This window comes from Columba livia, chromosome 7 (genome assembly GCF_036013475.1).
Source record: "Columba livia isolate bColLiv1 breed racing homer chromosome 7, bColLiv1.pat.W.v2, whole genome shotgun sequence".
Taxonomy (NCBI): Eukaryota; Metazoa; Chordata; class Aves; order Columbiformes; family Columbidae; genus Columba; species Columba livia.
Genome location: NC_088608.1, coordinates 25,073,740 through 25,092,908, shown reverse-complemented (window position 1 = coordinate 25,092,908; position 19,169 = coordinate 25,073,740). Strand labels below are relative to the sequence as shown.

Here is a 19,169-nt window from a genome sequence, read left to right as displayed (position 1 = left end):
GAGGCATATTCAGTCCACTGGATCTTTTAAGGGACTAAGTGTGTTTAAAAACTGTCTTTTAGCAGGAATTGTGTTCTGTTATCAGCTCTTCAGCAAAATATAACTTGAGCACAGCTCAACTAGGTAAGCCAGTGTGAGAGAGCGAGATCATCTTTAATTGGGGAACCTGTTAGAGGAATTGTTTATCACAAGGATGTTTTTGCATTACGAAATCAACTGGGACATTGCAAAAAGAATATTTTTTAATAAAATGTTTATAAAGGTAGAAAAATATCAAATGTCTTCAAGGAATGCGACAACTTGGACTAAGGAGTGAGATCTACTGAAATAAGGTGTAAAAGTCAGCTTCACTGCAATCTTAAAGTTGCAAAAGGCTTTGAAAAGTGAATGACCCTCTCATGAGGGTAAAATAGGCTTCTGAAGGATAATTTCAGCTGTAAATGCTGAAGTAAAAGCTTCTTGTTGTGCACTTCAGCATTTTCAAGTGCAAAAAAATATATATATTCTGCTCACATTTCTATATTTCTGGGGGTTATATTTATTCAGAGGAGATTAACGGCCAATTTTCAGTGTGACTGCCTTCATCAGAAGTTTATCCCTTCACAAAATAATGTTTTTACTTTATATGGGAGCAGTATGCATGAATTTCCGTGAAGACTTCAGATTCATAGTTGTAAAATGAAATGTGGAAAAATATTTATATCCCCAAGGAGATGCCAGAATTGTACTCTGTGCAGGATGACAGTATAAGACTAACAGTAACTTGTGTAATTTTATTTGTCAAATCTTTTTTGTATTAAATAACTTTATTGGGGTATTGATCTTTAATCACATCTATGATTACATTGACACAATAAAACCATGTGTTCTGCAGATAGCTGCAGCTGGATGTATAGACTGGTATTTGGGGTCTCTGCAGTAGAAGCAGCAGTCAGGGATGATTTAAAGCAACTGATGGCTTTACTAACACTCATTCAGAGGAGAGTAGGGAAATTGGTTGGGGAGCATGGAGAAACTCTACCTTGTGCCCCTCATTGCCTATGGTTGCTTGCGTGGGTGGAGAGGAACGACAAGCCCTTTTCTTTGCATGTACTTTTTGCATGTACTTCTCTTTGCATATACTTTCCAGATCTTCTTTATTTAGATGGCCTCTACTTTTTTGTTTTTCAAGAGCTGAGCTGTCATTTGGAGGTGCCTGTTTGTTGTATTCTGTTCTTGTGCCCTGCCTCTGCCCCACGTGGTGTGAATGCTGGAGGAGGTGATGCAGTTGTGCTGGCTGGAGGCGTCTTCCTTCAGCATCCACTGCTGGGCTGCCAGCAAGATCTGCCAACACAGCCGTGTTGGCGTGGGCTGTGACACCAGGGGCTCTTACTATGTTGGGCCCCTGCAGAGACCTTCACAACCCCTATTTCTCATTACTGTGCAGTACGGATCTTTATGCTTTCTCTCTCGTGTGTCCTATTTTTCTGATGTGAAAGATTTAAAGGCAATTTGTCTGTGTTTTGAAATACTACTTCCTAAGGGGGGAGGTTTAAGCAATGCTTTTTTTTTTTTTTTTTTTTTTAAATCTGTGCAGATTGTGCTATAACCTTTACACTTTTGCAAGGGTTAATTCCCTGCCTCAGTGAAAGGTTTTCATGTATCTGGTGATCTAGAAACATTTGGAAAAATGCTTCAGTGGATGTGTTTTTCGATTTTTCTCTGCTTGCTTTAGGTCTTCATCAATGTACAGAAATATATTTAATTAGAAGATTTAAGAAGAATATGTAGAATTTTTTAATGTAGTTTGAGTGCTTAATGACCCCAGGGGAAACTGCTGTATTCTCTGTTAACCGTCTACAAATGTGTGACAGATGAAGTCAGTAAGAGGAAGTTCACGTGGTTTGTGAGGCAAACAGAAGATGTCACACTAGTTCTGCTTTTTAATTGACTTTTCTTTCCTCTGTGTATATAGCATGACAGCACATGACCAGGAAGATGGGAAGAATCTATGGAGATATAGAGGTAGGAAAAGAGCTGGGGCTTGGCAAGAAATCATAAGATGGAGAACAGCTGTCAAAATTATAGCAGTAGAGAGATGCAAGGAAAGGAGGCAGAAAAAAATATCCCATCAGCAAGAAATAAAATTTCTTCAGAGAAGAAATTCAAAGAGATCTGTAAGTTCTTCAGAATTTCATCTTGCTTCTTGGTCTCAGGTTCCCTGTGGTTCCCTCTGAGCCTGTGAGCTGTTTGTGCCTTTTGCTCCTGATGACAGTGAAAATCCTTTGCTGCTCTCAGGGTCTTAGATGTGGGACCAGCAGCACATTGTAATGTGTTCTTGATTTACGGAATGTCTGTTACAGTGCAGCTTACCCATTATTTGTTGGGCATTTAGAGAACTGTAGCCTCCTGATGTATCTGATCTAAAATAAACTTAAAGTAACCTAGTAGGTCTCAAAAAGTCTTATAAACTTGACAGCAGATGGCACATGCTTTTTGTTTAGCACTGCATACACTATCTTGGTGGGTGGTAATTGCCTTAGGACAAATCAGCATCCCACCAGTTACCATCTGGGATGGCAGATGATATGTGGGACTGTCATGAATAAGCATTCTGATGTTTGTAAATGTCCGAAGGAAGACACCGCTTGTTAGTGCGGCAGTTGGTATGCAGTCAACACTGCGAAAAGCTCACTTTATGCAGTAATCAGCAAAAGCTGAATTGTGTGCCTTGGGTCCATCTCTGTAATATGGGTGGGTGTAATGTGGTTCTTCCATAGTTCATTCATTTTGATGGTGAACTTGAATGGCACTTATTTTAGCAGACCTTTAATCTTCATTGGTGCTTTTGTGATACAAATAATGCTGTTTCTTAGGTATGGTCAGAGGTGATGTTTAGATGCCTCGTATCAGATCATACCTGATGCTAATCATGAGCACAAATGCAGGCTATAAAACATGCTGTTGCTTTGGCAGCATAGTCTGAGTTGATGGGTGAAGGGAGGTGATGATTCAGACACCAAGGTGTAAAATTACTTGTGAAAGGAGACACCATAGTTTTGTTGCAGATGCAGTAGAAATTCCTGACTCTTGGTCCTTGTCTGCTCCCATTCTCCCAGGTGGGGGGTGCACAGACAGAAGTGTCAACCATGAGGATACCCACAGGCCACTTCCCTCATCTTCTCTGCCCCTGGCTTTATGCATTAAGCCTCTCTTGCAGACATGCATGCTTTCAGAAATACTATTTAGACCAGTTTTGGTTGGAAAGGTCTCCTGTCATTCACGTGACAGGTTCTTTACACAGAATATTTTAGATAGTAAAGTTGCTCCTATAGGAAGCTCTGTGTTGTATCAAGTATAAATGTCTTTGAAAAGAAGAAATCTGTGCATCTATCATGCAATTTGCTTTATATGGCAATTAAGACATCCATTTTGTTTTGTGTTGAAGCATGTTTTATTCTCACTTAGCTGTCCTGTGTATCTGCTGAAATGTGTATGAAGCAACAGTTTAACGAAATGGCATCTACTTTAGTGATTCAAATAGCTGACCTAACTATTCTTTTTCTCAGTACCTTCAGGATACTTGGTGCAGAATATCTACAAGAATGTGGGGCTTTAAAATGTCTATGCAGTTTAGTGCTGTTGAAATTGCCAATGGTTCCTTGGTATGAAGGTTTTGGGGTAGGGTGATTATACTGTCTGAATCTCTTCAAGTGTTTTTGCTTCTTGAGTATGATTTGCAAATAGTATATGATTTTATACAAATGAATAATAAAAGGGAAGAAAACCAAACAAAACCTCACATGAATTCTTAATTCAAGTACTACCTTTCAGCTCAAAATTAAAATGTAAATATTAGAGGTATGTTCAAAAGTTTATCAAACCCAGATTACATTAATGCAATAGTATGGTTGCACTGGCTGTAATGCAAAAAATGAGGAGGTTTTGTCTGTCAAATTTGAATGAGTAAATGCATTCATCCTAACAGGCTCTTAATTGAGGGGAGAGTAGGGTGGATTGTCTGCAGCATGTAAGCACATGCATGTGCTATTAATATTTCTGGATCAGGGTGTGAAATGTCAGCAAAACCAGTGAAAGGCAGCCTCACTCTTGATGAATGGAAGTGTGTATTTTAATGTGGAATAAGATAGATATTGAGAATGGATTTTGCAGGCAGTGGTCGCTTAAAGCCTGAGGTGACTGACAGCCTGAGTTTGAGGTCTGTGCAACTCTGCGGGTGGGCAGGAGGAATTAGAGAGTGGCCATATTTTTGACTCCACCAAGAGTCCTCTTGGAGTTCAGTGTCAGCACAAAATATGCTGTAAACGAGGAAAATGGGAAGTGAATGATTACATTCGAGGCAATGCCAGTTTTAACTTGGTTGTTTCCTGCAGGTGACTTCAAACTAGGTAATTCATTTGCCTGTTATTATGGTCTGTCACTACCCATTGGATAATTCTCTTATAACTTGATCATAAATCTTAAGTAGATACTAAGAAAAAACGTATGTCCCTTTACCTTTGCCCTATATGGGGACAGTGCTTGCAATATTTGTTCTGTTCCAAAAGAGAATCAGTAGTTTACATGGATGTTGACAGTCTCTGAGGGTTGACTAATGTGGGGCTTTTTAGGAGCACTTTAGGGTTGACATTCACTGCCACAGATCATGCTTGTAGTTTTGAAGGAGGGTTTTCTTTTAGAATTCTTAGTGCTGTCCAGCAAGCTGATATATCTCCATCTCAAGCTATTTCTGAATGTAGCTTGTTCTTTATTCCTGCCCAACTATTATTTTCACACAGTCCTCAAAGTTCTTGCTCTTGTGTCCAAGAGCTCTTTTGCAGCATTACCAGGCTTTATCCCAAATTAATAGTTTCCAGTACAACTTACATTCAGCTCCTAGCATTGTCAGACTTATGCTATATGAACAAGAAGGCTGGCTGCTCTGCCTGGCTTTCCCTTGTGGCTTCTGTTCATGCTCAGGTGAATTCTTGATATTTTTAAGAAAGGTAGGAAAAGGTTTTTCCTTCCTGAGACCAAGGTTTTATGTACTCAAAATGTGATCATGCTCATACAGGATAAAGCAACGGCCAGGTACAAATATCCTGTGGGAATCTCCCATTTTGTCAGTGGGTTTTGATCTTTATTCACACAAGTTCATGCCTAAAACTTTCTTTTATCATTAAAATGGATGCTTCCCTAGAAGTACTTTATATCTTGTACCAGTTCTCCAATTAGTTGCAATCCATTTGCTTTACAGTGAGTCTTAAGTTATCTTATGTTTTAAGAGATGATTCTAAAACATAGAAATAATTTGTTCTTTTAAAAAACTCAATTTTTTGTGGTCCTTTTTTTGTTAAAGGCAGGTGCAAACTATGTTCTCAACATCATTTTCCTTCTATAAGTTTATTTTCAGCTCTTCTGAGTTGTAAAATCTGGTGGAGATGCATTTAATTAGTGTGTTATGTTATTCAATGTAGATGTTGTAATCCTCTATGGAGGAACACCAGGGGAGTTCTTTGATTTAAAAGAATACTTGATAAAATTTTTGGAAAGATACAAGTAAAAACCTCAATCTAGTAACTTTGTAGAGGTCTAGAAATTTAGGAAGTAGTCTTTACAAATTATCTTAGAGACAATATAGTTCAATTTATTTCATTAAATTAGTAATTGATAAGACAGTTCCCTAGTCTCAGGGACACAGATTGTGAAAATCGGCAAAATTTGGAATACACTTAAGAAAGCTCACTTTGTTCATTTCTACTTGGAAAAAAAGAGTTTTAAAAATTTTGACCTACTTTTTGAAGAGTTGCTATTAAAATGATTTGTACTTTTCATGTTTAACCTTTTGAAAGCATCCCACCTTTTTAAAAAAATATTATTATTATTATTTTTGGCTGGCTGTTTGACATTTTGGTACATGAGATATTTTAATCTTGGCTTTGTCCAACAAAAGTCATTTAAGTCTGCCTGTATTTTTTTTTCTTTCATCCTGGATGTTGCTTTAGAATTTCAGAATATTTGGGATTTAGTTCTTTGCTAGCAAGCTAAAATTTCTGCATGAACTAAGATGTAAATATGACCTGATGCTGACTATCACTGATGTTTGGTATGCCATGGACTCTTTTTATTCTTTATGAGAATGCCATGCACTGGATGCTTTGGGCATCTAGATGTTCTTTTACAATTAGATAAGAAAACTTAGAGTGCAAGTTACCTGAATACAAGTACTGGCTTAATGACATATTCCTGAGTGGAAGGCACCAACTTGTCAAATGGTTACTTAAGCCAAATTGTGTTGTGATAATGCTGGAAATGCCAGAAAACTACCTGTTCCTCTTGAAGCATGATTCAAGACAGCTGTCTGGACTCCAAACTTGGTTAACTTTCTTGGCATCAGTCAGATATGTTATGTCAGGTGAGGATATATGTCTTTGGCAAATAAGTTGATGTGTAAATCTAGTCTTGTTAATGTTAAGCATGCCAGAAATCTGTAAGTACAGGGGCTAAAGAGGAAAGAATGAACCTTACAATTAGAGCTAGTGACAAACATGGGTACATGCAACTGCAGTCTGTGATAACTGAAGTCAAGAGTGATTTTATTTACTCCAGTTTAGGTGAACTTACATTCTAGTATACTAGGGCTAATTTTAGCTTTCCTTAACACAGACAATTTCAAGGCTGGTAGAACAAAGCAAAATACTAGCTACTTGAATGTTTTCAGTTTTCTGAATTACCTTGTACTGAACAGCTAATGTTTGTGTTTTGAAACAACCATCTGGTTTTGTAGTTTAAAGAGAATCTCGCTCAAATGTAAATATTCTAAAACATCTTAGTGAAGAGGCTGCCAGCCATTTGTCATACAACACCATTCAAAACTTTTCATGCACAAAAATAACAAGCTGACTTCTTATTCCTCTTTGCATTGATAAACCAGCATTGAAATGCAGACAAAAAAATTACTTAACCTGATTTGGTTAGTGTGCCATGATTAACTGATTATTCTTTATCTGTCACAAGGAATAAAAATGCATTCACTTTTCTGAACCGTGCAGTTTTTACTGTAACTTTGAGTTAAAACATTTTGTGTGCTTTGTGAGCAGAGATGAAAGAAATAAGGAAGACTTGATCACAAGTGTATGCGTGGGTAATAAATAGTTTGACAGGTGGGAGCATTGCAGAGTATGATGCCTCCTTGAGGAATTTCAGTACAAGATGAAGATTGAACATGGCAGTTCTCTGTTTTGATTTGTACTGAAAGAAAGAGGAACACATCTTCTGAAAGGAAACTGGTCCCTTAAACATATGGGGGATTTTTCAAGGTTGGCTTCAAAATAGTCTCTAGTGCTTTTTTAACACTGTCGGATACTGTGCACCAGGCACTGTGCATATGCTGTTCACCACAGTATCCCAATAGAACTTGTTGCCCAGATGGTGCAAACCATATGCCTCTCAATAGTTTATCTATGTTTGGGAAATACTGTCTAAAAATATAAGAAAGGTCATAAGACTTCTCAAAAACAGCTCTAGTGAGTTTCTTTAAAGTAACACTCTGGTAGGTTTCTTTGTTTATTTGGTTTTTGGTGTATATGTGTGTGTTTTATGGCAGAGATGGGGAACTTGCTCCAGTGTAAGACCTCAGCTCTTAGGGTGTGCATGTAGAGTTCACTGGTCCAGCTGCATAGATAGGTTTTCCCATAGAGGTGATTAAGAGGTGTACAGCACAAGGCTCACTCAGTCTTGGGTTTCTCTCTTCTCTTTCCCTCCCCACCGCTCCCCCCCCTTTTTGGAAATCAAACAATAGAGAAAGCCAGTTAATTTTTATATTTGTTCCTGTGTCTTAGGTGTAATTCATTTGACTGTTTCCAAAGGCTAAATGAGAAAATTCTCTTTGTCCATATGTAAGTTGTCAAAACATGTTTTCACTTTTGCTTACCTGGCACAGATCCACAGAGGAATGGCAGTCTAATTACATTTCCAGCATAGTGATTCTTTGAAGTATCAACTAATTAGGAATGGGCATTGCAAAAGTTTAGACCAGCACTCAGGAGAAGAATGCTTCATGTAACCATCACTAATTCATTAGGATAACCAAAGCTCATTTCCTTTGAGTAAAGATTTGCACATTCTCACCTACAGCAGTGTACTATATATAATACTTCTTTGTAGCTCCCCTGAAAGCACAACTCTGTTTAAAAGTAAATTAGCTAAATTGAAAGGCTAATTGCCTTGAGCTTCAAGTACAAAGGATGTCCATGCTTAGATTTCTTTGCCAGCTGCAAGAGGCTGGGAAGATGTGGTTTCAGAAATCCTAACAGGGTATCTCATGACACCTAAGAATTTTAATGTGGTGTCATAAATCACTAATTTATTCTTGCTTCAGTATTGCTTGCAGAATCTATTCGGATAGATCACAATTCTGTGTACTGGGGAGGAAACGTGATGGAGAGGACAACATGTATAGTCTGGTAACAGTTTATGTCAAATACTTGAAAAGCTCTAATACTTGCATTGCTTCCTTTCATGATTTTCATCAGAGTAAAAATGAGTATATCTGGTTTGAGGCAGAACTTACTTTTGCCAGAGAAAGAAGCAAACTTTCAAGTACCTATGAAAGATGAATAGGGCAAACAATCCCTCTATGGACTTGGATTTTTCTGGATCCTTTCGGCTGGACTGTTTCCAAAATACTTGAATTTCTTCTTTGATTCCTGCTTCTTTTTCTTGTTTTAAAATTCTCACCTTTCAATTTTTCATTGAGTCCAGTCCTCTCTGTAGTTGAGTAAATACAGCTACAGTAATATAGCACTACCTTTGTAATGTGTGTGTCACTCCAGTATGATTCACAGAATCACAGAATGTGTACTTTTTGTATGGGATACTTTAATTTGTAGATATTGTTATGTATCAGCCACTGCTGAGACGTGGCCTACACTCTGTTGTATCCAGGTTATAGAAAAGTGGGAGCTCATAGAATTGATCTATTTTATATTCCCCATATGATAATTTCCATCCTTTCTCCCTTTAAATGAACTCGTATTCTTGTTTTTAGTCTTAAACCTACGTCTAAATACTTCACAATCCCATCTATCACTATTACTCTAAACGGTTTGCTTGATTTTTGCAGAATATAATGGTCATGTAACTTAATTCTCGATTCACTGCCTGTAGTCTCAAGTAGCTGCTTCTGTTACATGATGTTATTGTGCCATGTGTAAGCCTCAGGAATGAAATGGCCTCATTTTGTATCTGACTCCTGGTGAGTGAGAATAAGTAGCATCCAGAATTCTTCAAAATCTGTCTGCAATGAAAAGCTCCTTTTTGAAGGAGACACATGCCAGATGCTTGCTTGCATAGATTTGAGTGATTAGGAAATGTAGCGAATGGGAGGAATGCTCAAGTTTTTTTCTTTGTGTTTTTTTTTTTTTTTAATTGCAATTTAATGTTTATGTACAAGTTTCTTTCTTAAGTGTAAAGCATTCATATAGCCTTCCAGAGAAAGGTTACCTCTGACAAAATATATCTGCATTCATGAGAGATTCTTACACTGACTCAATGCAGAATTGTTCTGTAAAATCTAGGTCTAGGGCATTTGAGACTGTGTTTTTAAAGGTGTGTTTTTCCAACCCTAACTGCCAAGAAGAAAGGAGGGAGACAGACCTTTTAAATACAAATGGTATCTTTCATGTAATATTTTGGTTTTTCAACAAATATGTACACTACAAAAAGTGATGAGTTATGATAAAAGATGTACTACTGTGTGAGAGACAAGCCCACTGTAAAATCTCAGTGGATATTTGCCACCAACATTTTCTTACTAAACAATTCAGAAGGGCCTGGGCAAGGCTTTTCAAACACTGATGATTTGCCGCACCAAATGTTCAGTTCTCTGAAATCCCAGGAAGATGAGGGCTGGTACTTCTGCATGGGAGCAGGCAGACTTATGAGGGCTGGCGTGGTTTGTTTTCAGGTCCTCTCCAGGGTCGGACTGGTCAGAGCATGCTGCTCCTAATGCCAAGGTTAAAGATGCTACATGTAGGTAATTTTTTAGAAGTGCTTTGCATCTGCTACTCCCAGCAGTTGTTTGGAGATCAGTGCTGCTTATCATCAGGTCACCTTTTAATTTAGATGCAGAGCTTTAGGCAATCAGGGTTATTTTAAAATTTCAGCTTTTGGTTCTTAATGCTTAAATTAGTAGCAAGAGATTGCTTTAAGGACTCATTTATCTGTTAATGCAACTAGGACAGTACTTTGTAGTAAAGATGAGTTTAAAACTATTTCTGTTTATAAAAATAAAAGTGAAATTTGGACAGTGGTTTCTTTATTTGTCTGAAGGTTAATTTTCTTTCTGGACTGGCAGCTGGGATGCTGCCTTAGGGTGTAGGTGCGGTGTTTGAGTCCTTGCTATGCTCAGTTGTTCTTTCTGGGTGTGTCCATATTAAAAACATTTTTGGTCACGTCAGGAGTGCACTTGTGAGGCAAGTATTCTGTTTTTTCCCAATTAACCCTGCTCTGGTACGTATTTCAGCAGACTCAGACTTTACCACCTGACAGGTTTTGTACCTTTGGTTTAAAGTAAACCAAAATGTGCAGTCCAGGAATGTGTGTATCTTGTGCTGCAGTTATAATGGGCTAATGCAGTACCACGCTGGTGCTTTCCAAAATAAACCCCCTTGGAAAGGTTCTGGTGCTGTTACAGGTGCTCAGCAGCAGCAGCTGTCTGCTCCATCAGTCTGACTCCTGGTCTGCACAGCTTCCTGATGCAGATATTCACCTGCCACTTTTCATTGTATCCAAACCAACTGAGTTTCATGAAGATCTTATGTTAATAGAGTGTTGAAATAATTACTGAATACTATTTTGAGTTATTATTTGCTTTCTGTAACCAAACTTACGAGATTTCTGACAAGCCAGGATTTTTAAACAGTTAACTTGTTATTAAATAATTATGCCTGCATGTTTATAGCATCTAAAACAATGTAATATAAAAATACTTTTGTTTCAAAACCTTTGACTTCAGGGAACAAAAAATACAACAGTGCTGTTGAAATAAAAATATACAGAAAACAAAGCAAATAGGGAAAGTTATTTATAGTTTAAAAATACATGGAAAAGTAACAAATACCAAAGCTCTAAGCAGATTAAATTTTCAGATGAAAATGTCATCTAAGCTCAGCTGAGTCAAGGATCTTGGTTGCTTGCCTTGAAATATGATACTTACACTTAAATGATTTAGTTGACAGTGTCTAGCCTGGGTTTTCAGGATCATTAGTATTTTGGTTTTAAAAGCAATTCGGTACCTGGACTCTACCATTTTTTTTAATAATTATTTTTTGTTTTAATATTTGATGTGATGTATATCTTAATGAATGTATTGTTATATTTTTTGATTATTTGATGACAGAGCTGTCCGTTATATGAAACAAATATATGACTATGAACTCTGTTTATTTAGAATACTTGATTGGTGAATCATGCTTGAGGAGGAATGTGTACAAATTTTAAACATTGGCTAGACTCAGGAATGTGGTGAAATACTCCATTCCACCATATAAATGACTCTAAATAACCTATTTCTGAAGTTGTTTCTATTTACATACCTGTGCCAAAGAACCAAACAGACTTTCTCCTGGTAATACACTTGTCTGGATAATGAGAGGGGTATTACACTATTTTGGGGAGGATTGTTCCAACTGCATTTGCATGTGTTTTGTGTGCATAGTAGTGTTCTCTCTTGGTCCTCCTGTCTGGCAGAGTGGTAGGTTTCCACAAAGATTTGGGCTGAAAAAAGGACCTTGCATTTGAAGCCTCTTTGCTTCTGAAAGCTGAATTATGGGTACTCTGTTACCTCAAAAGAGCTGCTCTTCCGCACAGCTCTCTGAGCCAGCCTCTGGTTGATCCAGAATATTTGGATGGTGGTGGAAGGAATAAAGTGTAAACAGCAAGTTGTTTAGCCAAGAAAACACATTTTTTTTTCTATTTGATTTACCCTGGTCCCTTCTCCTCCTTACAAAGAGCCCTCCCTGCCGCCTTCTCTACTGGTTTAGCAGCATACCTTAAATAAAATACACCCCTCCCCCACGGTATATAAAACAGTTCCTTATGCAGCTTGGTTTATTTATCATTATGAAGTTTTTATTCTGTAGAGACAAGTACATATTTCAGGCTATTGGACTGTTGTCCAGGGACTGTCATTTACTGTGTATTTGTGTAGATCCCATAAGACTAACTTCTACCTGGTGTTAAATACTTGTGTTTGGGGCAGTGGGTCCTGCTATGGACATTGGAAAGTGAAAAGCTCGGGAACCAGTGTTTAGTGAGGGGGAGGAAAGGTATTTGAAAGTAGTCTTAACCTCTGCTAGAGATGCAATAATAAACCTACTTTAAAATAGAGAGCTTGCAGAACAAAATAATGAGTTGTTGTGAGTTGTTGTTGCATGCAGACTGTGATGTATTGCCAACTTATTATTTCTGAGCTCTGCGGTGTGTCACAAATGAATGTATTTCTCTATTAAGCAATGCCTCTGCAATTCGGAACTGGTCTTTGGTTCACGTTGTATGTAATTTAAAAAATAAAATGCTGATATAGAAGAAAAGATTATTATTAGTTGGCTTCTAGTAACAATTTTGTCTGTTTGCTTTGTAGATATGAAGCATCCATTAAGTCCTGACCACGTCTTTGAAGATGGGATTATGAATCAAGCAGCTGTTCTACGAGGCTTTGAAGAAAAAGGACTGAGGAATGACAGACAGGACTACCAATTAAGCAAAGAAAAAAGGAAGATACTGTTTTCCTTCTGCGAAGTGTGCAATATACAGCTGAACTCTGCAGCACAAGCTCAAGTTCATTACAACGGGAAGTCTCACCTGAAAAGAGTGAAGCAGCTGAATAATGGAAAACTCCCTACAAGTCCAGCTCCTGGCACTTTGTTTGCAAGTACCAGCACAGGTACATGATTCATATGAAATGTCGGGCTTTGGTCATATCTCAGGAAGCTTTTAAGGTCCACCTTCTCCATCAAACCTAAAGTTTAAACTCAACTCTTGGTATTACTCTATATTTTAATAATATTTGCCATGTCCAGAATTACTAGTGTAATTCTCTTCTTGTGAAGCCCACTTGGATTAAGGCAATATTGTTTTAATGCATGATTCATGGCTGCGTTGGGCCTTGTGTAATTGAGATATGGTCTATTTAAAAGTAGCTGTTGTGGATTCAAATAGTCATGTATTTTGTCATCTGCATTTATTCCCAAAACAAACTTCTGAAAGGATGCTGCGGGTACACGAGAAGCTTTTAAAAGAAATGTAGTGGTGGGAGGTGGAGGAGGAGAACTGGAGTTTACAGGCCTGGCCCTTTCATTGTTTCTGCTTTCAGCGGTCTAGGTTTAATTACTCTCATTCAAGTGAGAAGTACTTTGAAATAATACTTTCTATTGACTGGGCAGAACAAAGCTCCCAAATGTTTGGTCAAAATGCATTTAACATGCATAATATAAAGGTGCAAAGCATATAATGTGCTTTTTTGTTCCATTTTTTAATTTCAATGTTAGCTCATAGCTATTCTGAGAAAAATGTAGTATTTCCTTCTCTATGCATAGAAGAAAGTGAACACACAGAACAAATGATACCATCTCGTATAGTTGTACAGGTAAGGAGGTTGTGACTCTCCTTTTCTAAGGGGTCCTGGTTTGCCACATAGTCTCTTGCTTAGATGTTCATAGTTTAAAGATTCTGCTGCAGGACGATCCCTTTTTCTGTGATGTTCCAACAGCACTGAAGAAAATTTGTTAGAGCATTTTAAGGATGCTTTTCTTACTGATAGTTGAATGAAAAAGAAGAATCTATTTCATTTTGTTAAAGAAAGCTCAGGGGCATTTGACATCCTGTAGTATCTTAGAGGGCCAAAGTACATCTTAAAACCTACTCTTTACATTTTAAGAAAGTATAGCAAGTTATTCTTTCTGGCTTTGAGATAAAGTGCTGCATGTTTAAGTAATTATAGTCTACAGAAGCAAACGTTGCTGCTTATTAACAGTTGACATTGATGAAGTAACATCTCAAATCTTCATGAAAAAAGCTTTATTAATTTTATTTCTTTTTTTTTTTTATTAGCCACATGAGGGGATTTGCTTTGGGTTTTTCTGTGTTTGTATAGAAACAATCAAATGTGCATTAAAGGGCATTAAGCTTTTTTCTCTGCTTTTGATTCTTGTCAACTGAATTTGCCTTTTCTTGAAGTCTGTGGTATTGTCTGATTTAGAAACAGGTAGTGTAAGGGTAACACTTGGATAAGGCCTGTGGTCCAAAAGGTTGAATTCCTGTTGAATAACACCTTAATTACTTAATTGTGTGCATTATTAAAATAACTTAATATCTACGAGACATTCTAATTTAATTTAAATTCCTCTGTATGCTGATAGAAAACATTAGAAATGTTTGCACTGTATGTTTTCTGTTGCTTTTGTCAGCTGGACTCCTGTACCTGATGCCTTTGCAGTCATTCCTGGGGATCACAACTGATGCTCTGGCACCATTGTTCAAGGAATGCTCTGATGCTGAGGATATTTTACATTTGCTGGAACACTTTCTTTAGGGTTACTATGTAGCTTAGGAGTTAAAATTTACATTTCCTTTTTGCCTTTTTTCACTGATCTCTGTATTAGACTGTATCCTAGGTATTTACTAGTTATGCTGGTCTATCTTGTGCATGCTGAAATAGGCATTCTGTTTTCATAGCTGAAGGATGTTGGTTTCATAGCGTTTAAAGGAAAGAAATGCCTTGCATAGGCAGTTTATTATTATTAGTGCATAGGCGATTTAATATACTGCTTAAGAGCCAGTAGGAGAACAAGACTACTGAAATGTAGTTCTCAAAGCACACTTTCCAAAAATAAGAAATTAATATTCTTATAAATTGACATTATCCAGGCTGTTTTGATCCATGTCCTCTGGAGTTTATTACCCCTTGTAATGGGAGTCTGCCTTTCCCATTTCTTTAGCTAACCTTGTAAACAGAATTCATTGTGCAGATGATAAGAGAACAATTATATTCCTCTCATCTCACCAGTGAACAGACTTTATTCCACATGTGAAGGAAGCAAGTACCCCCTTTCTACTTTGTTATTATAACTACATTCCCTTCTAATGAACCAGGTAGTGCACAGCTCAGCACATCTCAGGAAGCTTTCTGCAAAGGTTCCTGCTAATCTGTGGTTGGAGTTTTCCTCTGTGAATGTGAAATTAACCATATTTCTGTTGGAAAATAAGGTGACTGTAAAATATACATGACTGTAAATATTCATTGACAGTACAGAAACCAGGATTACAGACTTGCCAGAACTGTCTTGATCCTGTGTGACAGAACTGATCTGTGCACCACTGCTGCCTCCAGCCCCCTTGGCTCTTGGTGGACTTTCTTCCAAATGGGAATGAACACAAAGGAGTCACAAGACATTTTCACATTCATCCTCCTCTCTGTGACAGGTGAACCCAGGCTGATATAAAGCAACCTTTTTGTTGTTGACTTCCACTGTGTTTTACAGCTACAACCTCGATTTGTTGCTCGTAACTTTCAGTAATAAGTAATGGTCCTTGTCCTACCACTGTTGAAAAGTTTACTAAGATATGATAACTCTGGAATTCCAGGCCTTGGCAGTAATGCTCTCCAATGTATAGGTGAGGGGGTTTTACATATTTTAAGTCTAAATTTCTTTTTAGAGGTAACTTTAAAGTTATTTCCTTATATTTAGAGTAAGGGTATGATTATCATAGAATTTCAAAAGGTGTTTAGCAACATATTTTTCTAAAAACCTACTCTTATTTTGCCTCCTCCACCCCATAACTGAAATATAAAAGCTGTTTTGCTGTTTTACCTGTACCTGCAATTTCAGTCACTTCACAGCAAGTAAAATTGCATATAAAATAAAGTTTACAGCTTTTCTTTCCATTGATCAAATCAATAAATTAATTGACAAAATTAGAAGGCTTTGGTGATTTGATCCACTCACTGAACTTTTCACTTTCTTTAGATTGGTTTTAAAAATTATGGGCATGAAGAAAACAGTATTTTGCTGGAAAATTATATTGCACACAATGTTAGAGCCTTTGCTATTGCTTGTGTTAGTGATTGTTCATTACCATTTGTACCCATCCTATCTTACTGCAGCTCAGGCTGAAGTTTGTCAGCGGTATCATTCCCAAGGGTCATCCCTACTGTTGTGCCTGGCATATCTGATGTATGGCCAGGCTTCTGCCAGAAGGGAATAAATGAAGTTTCAGGAAAATAAGGACGTGCGTATTTGCTTCTGAAGCATGAATTGGAAACTACTTCAGTTATTTCCTATAAGCAGGAAAAGAAAAGGTAGTTTCTTGCAGCCTTGGGGAAATGAATTTTTTAGCAGGCCTGTTAAAAGCTTTTCAACAGCATGTCTTGCTGGAGCCACCAGCAGCAATAGCCGTGTGTCAGGTCACAGCTTCTTGGGTACCTGAAATCCCACCTGTCACCCCAAAACGAGGGCTGAGAGGTCTACTCTTCAAAGGAAGAGGAACCAGTTCTGGGAGTATGATGCGAACCTGGCTAATTTAGTATTGCTTGTCTCCCTATCAGCTAACAGCTGCTGAGTTACTTGTTCAGGAGCTGCGGGCAGGGTTCGAGGGCAGGAGTCGCTGCCTGCGGCACCGCCAGCGGCCACCAGATGGTGCTGCAGTCCGGGCCGTGGGTTTGCTGGCTTGCTCTGCCTCTCATTTTCTTGAGCCCGTTTTATTAAGCAAGGTATCTATGGGGATAACAGCGAATTCTTTGTTTATATATGCTGTGGCTAGTTTTGCGGATTACTTCGTTATATGTTTCCAGTTCTCATTTGGAGGTAACACTGATTTTGTTCCACAAATTCACATTTTCATTCCCTGGGGTGGTATCTTGTGGTGAATCTCCTGATTCTCTCTCCTTTGTCCCATACTAACGTGAACAGCTGCTGAAGTTATAAGGGTAAGTGTACTAGAAATACCTATTGAAGTCCAGATTTTACAGATCCCTGGAAGTATGTAGGGTAGTTTCAGAAACTGCCCAAATTCTGGAAGCAGGCAAAGCAGAATCACTTTTTCCTGGGTCCTAGGCTGTTTTAAACAGCACATGTGGCTTAGGGTCCAGATGCCACTCATTAATGCCCATTTGAAGATCTTTCTGTAGGTTTGGCTGGAAGTGAGACTGGGATGTCAGTCCTCTGGCAGTATATTCTGGTGGCAGCTCTGCCTTGTTGCTCTTGAAATCTCTGACCTTGCAGAGCAGTTTTGGAAATGCTGTGAAGCCCTGTGCTGTGACTCCTCGTAGGAAACAGTCCTACAAGTTAATGTGTTCCCCTGTGATACTGAGGAAATAATCATAGGATGATTTCCTGAAAGATTATCAATGCACAGTTGTGTGATCCATCTTGCAGCAAAGACAGCCAGCGATTTGTTAAACTAGCAAAATAAATACCTAAATGACTAGACCTCTGTTGTGATCACTAGTTACATCAGGACACAAAAAGGTCCTGGTAGTGCTAGTGCAAGGGAGAAGGTGAAACAGTAGTCCTGGACATTGAAGGAGAGCAAGAGGGGTATGGAGAAGGCAGATTTTCTTCACTTTTGTCAACAGAGGTTAGAACAGCTTTGCCTCTGCGTGCAGTGCCATATTAAGTTGGAAGTCTAGACTTCTTTCTAGTCTAGGCTGACTTTCAAGTTAATGGAGGCAGGGAGGCTTACAATTAAAGTGCTCAGAAATATCCTTTAAAGGATCAGTGGACTCTATTAGTTTGCCAAAATAAATGTCTAGAGTTAGGAAGTGTGAATAGTGTCTTCAGCTATGTCAAATTCAAAGGACCTTCTTAAACATCTAATTTAGATTAATAGTTAATTTTCTAAGCATTTGACTTTTCCTTTCTCTCCAAAAGTAAAACTGACTCTTGGCAGGCATTGAGAAATAATCCTGAAAATCTAGCCTTAAATCCACGTGCCCACCTTTGGCCTGGTACATATGAGAAAGCCTTTTTGCCTTTTTTCCGTTAAACTGTAAGGAAATTGCCTTGCCAGGTGACTAGGCCAATGCAGGATTAAATGATGGTCTGTTACAACAGAATGCAACTGCAGTGCATTACTCAGATTTTTGTGGAGTTTTTCCTTGGCTTTTAATTGTCAGAAGAATCTGATCCTAGGTGGAGGTCTTTGTCTGTAGGTTTGAATCCTTAGCTGGTCCAAGACCATCTTTCAGACAGGTAGCTTAGTTGCCACCTAAGACGGCTTTTTGACAACTTAATGAAGAAAAGATTTTTTGCATATTTTAAGCCTCTTGATCAAGTCCTCATATTCCTTATCAATGTTTGTTTTTCATTTTTCTAAAAAAAGAACAAGGCTAATCTGACTTTTATGGGAGAAGATCTTTATGAATTCTTGTACCATGTACTTGGAGGAATGCTAAGCAGCAACTGAAAGTATCTTGAAAACATTTGTGGACCTAGTCCTCCTAAATGCATGCATGCAGAGCTATAGAATCGATGTGTAAGACTACAGAGAAAAGGAGGACAGTAGAAAGCACCGTGTGCTTACTCTTTCCTGTGTTACGCCAAAATGTTCTGTAGACTTGTAGAAGGTCAGCATTTGTGCTGCCTTCCACATCTGCTGCCTCAGCCCAACCTTTTGAAAGCAGTTTAAAAAAGCTGCTGCTGTGGGGCACAAAGTGGAGCGATGCCTCTGGGCTCCCTCCCTTTGCCCCCTGTGTAAAGGGGAGGTTGCTCCCTGGTTTGCTATCCTAATTTGCTACTCTAGTTGGAAAAGATCAGACTCTTTTGCTAAAAAGCAAAAGTTTTACCCTTTTCCAATATAATAATAATAACAACAAAAACAATAATAAAGATAGTTACGTTCCTGTAATGCAACTTAGATTGGTGACCTGTTGAGAAACTGTTAGTATTTCACTTCTCATTACAGGGTACATTGACTTCTTTTCTTACTTAGCGGTCTTTTGAACAAGATTGCATTTGGTAGATGGTTCCACATTCTTCCCATCACTTGAGTATCTTCCACAACTTAAGAAATATGTTATGTTACATAAGCCAACATTTTTCTTACAATATGAAATGTATTTATGACAAGTGATTGCTCTTTTTCTTTCACAGCAGTCATGATTAGCTGTTCCAAAATTAAGGGTATTACAT

General features: G+C 38.1%; 1 protein-coding gene across 5 annotated transcripts in view; it reads left to right on the top strand.

The window, feature by feature from the left end:
• The window catches only part of ZNF385B (zinc finger protein 385B), a 152,656-nt gene that overhangs the window by 17,973 nt on the left and 115,514 nt on the right, over nt 1-19,169 (top strand). For 4 of the 5 annotated variants that reach the window (XM_065068878.1, XM_065068879.1, XM_021289826.2 and 1 more), the window contains exon 2: nt 12,623-12,925. In XM_065068878.1, the coding sequence (XP_064924950.1) occupies nt 12,625-12,925 (301 nt within the window). In that variant the 5' untranslated portion in view covers nt 12,623-12,624. Of the gene's footprint in view, nt 1-12,622; nt 12,926-13,603; nt 13,628-19,169 lie in introns of those variants that run through there. The other variant, XM_065068881.1, reaches the window with a different exon arrangement.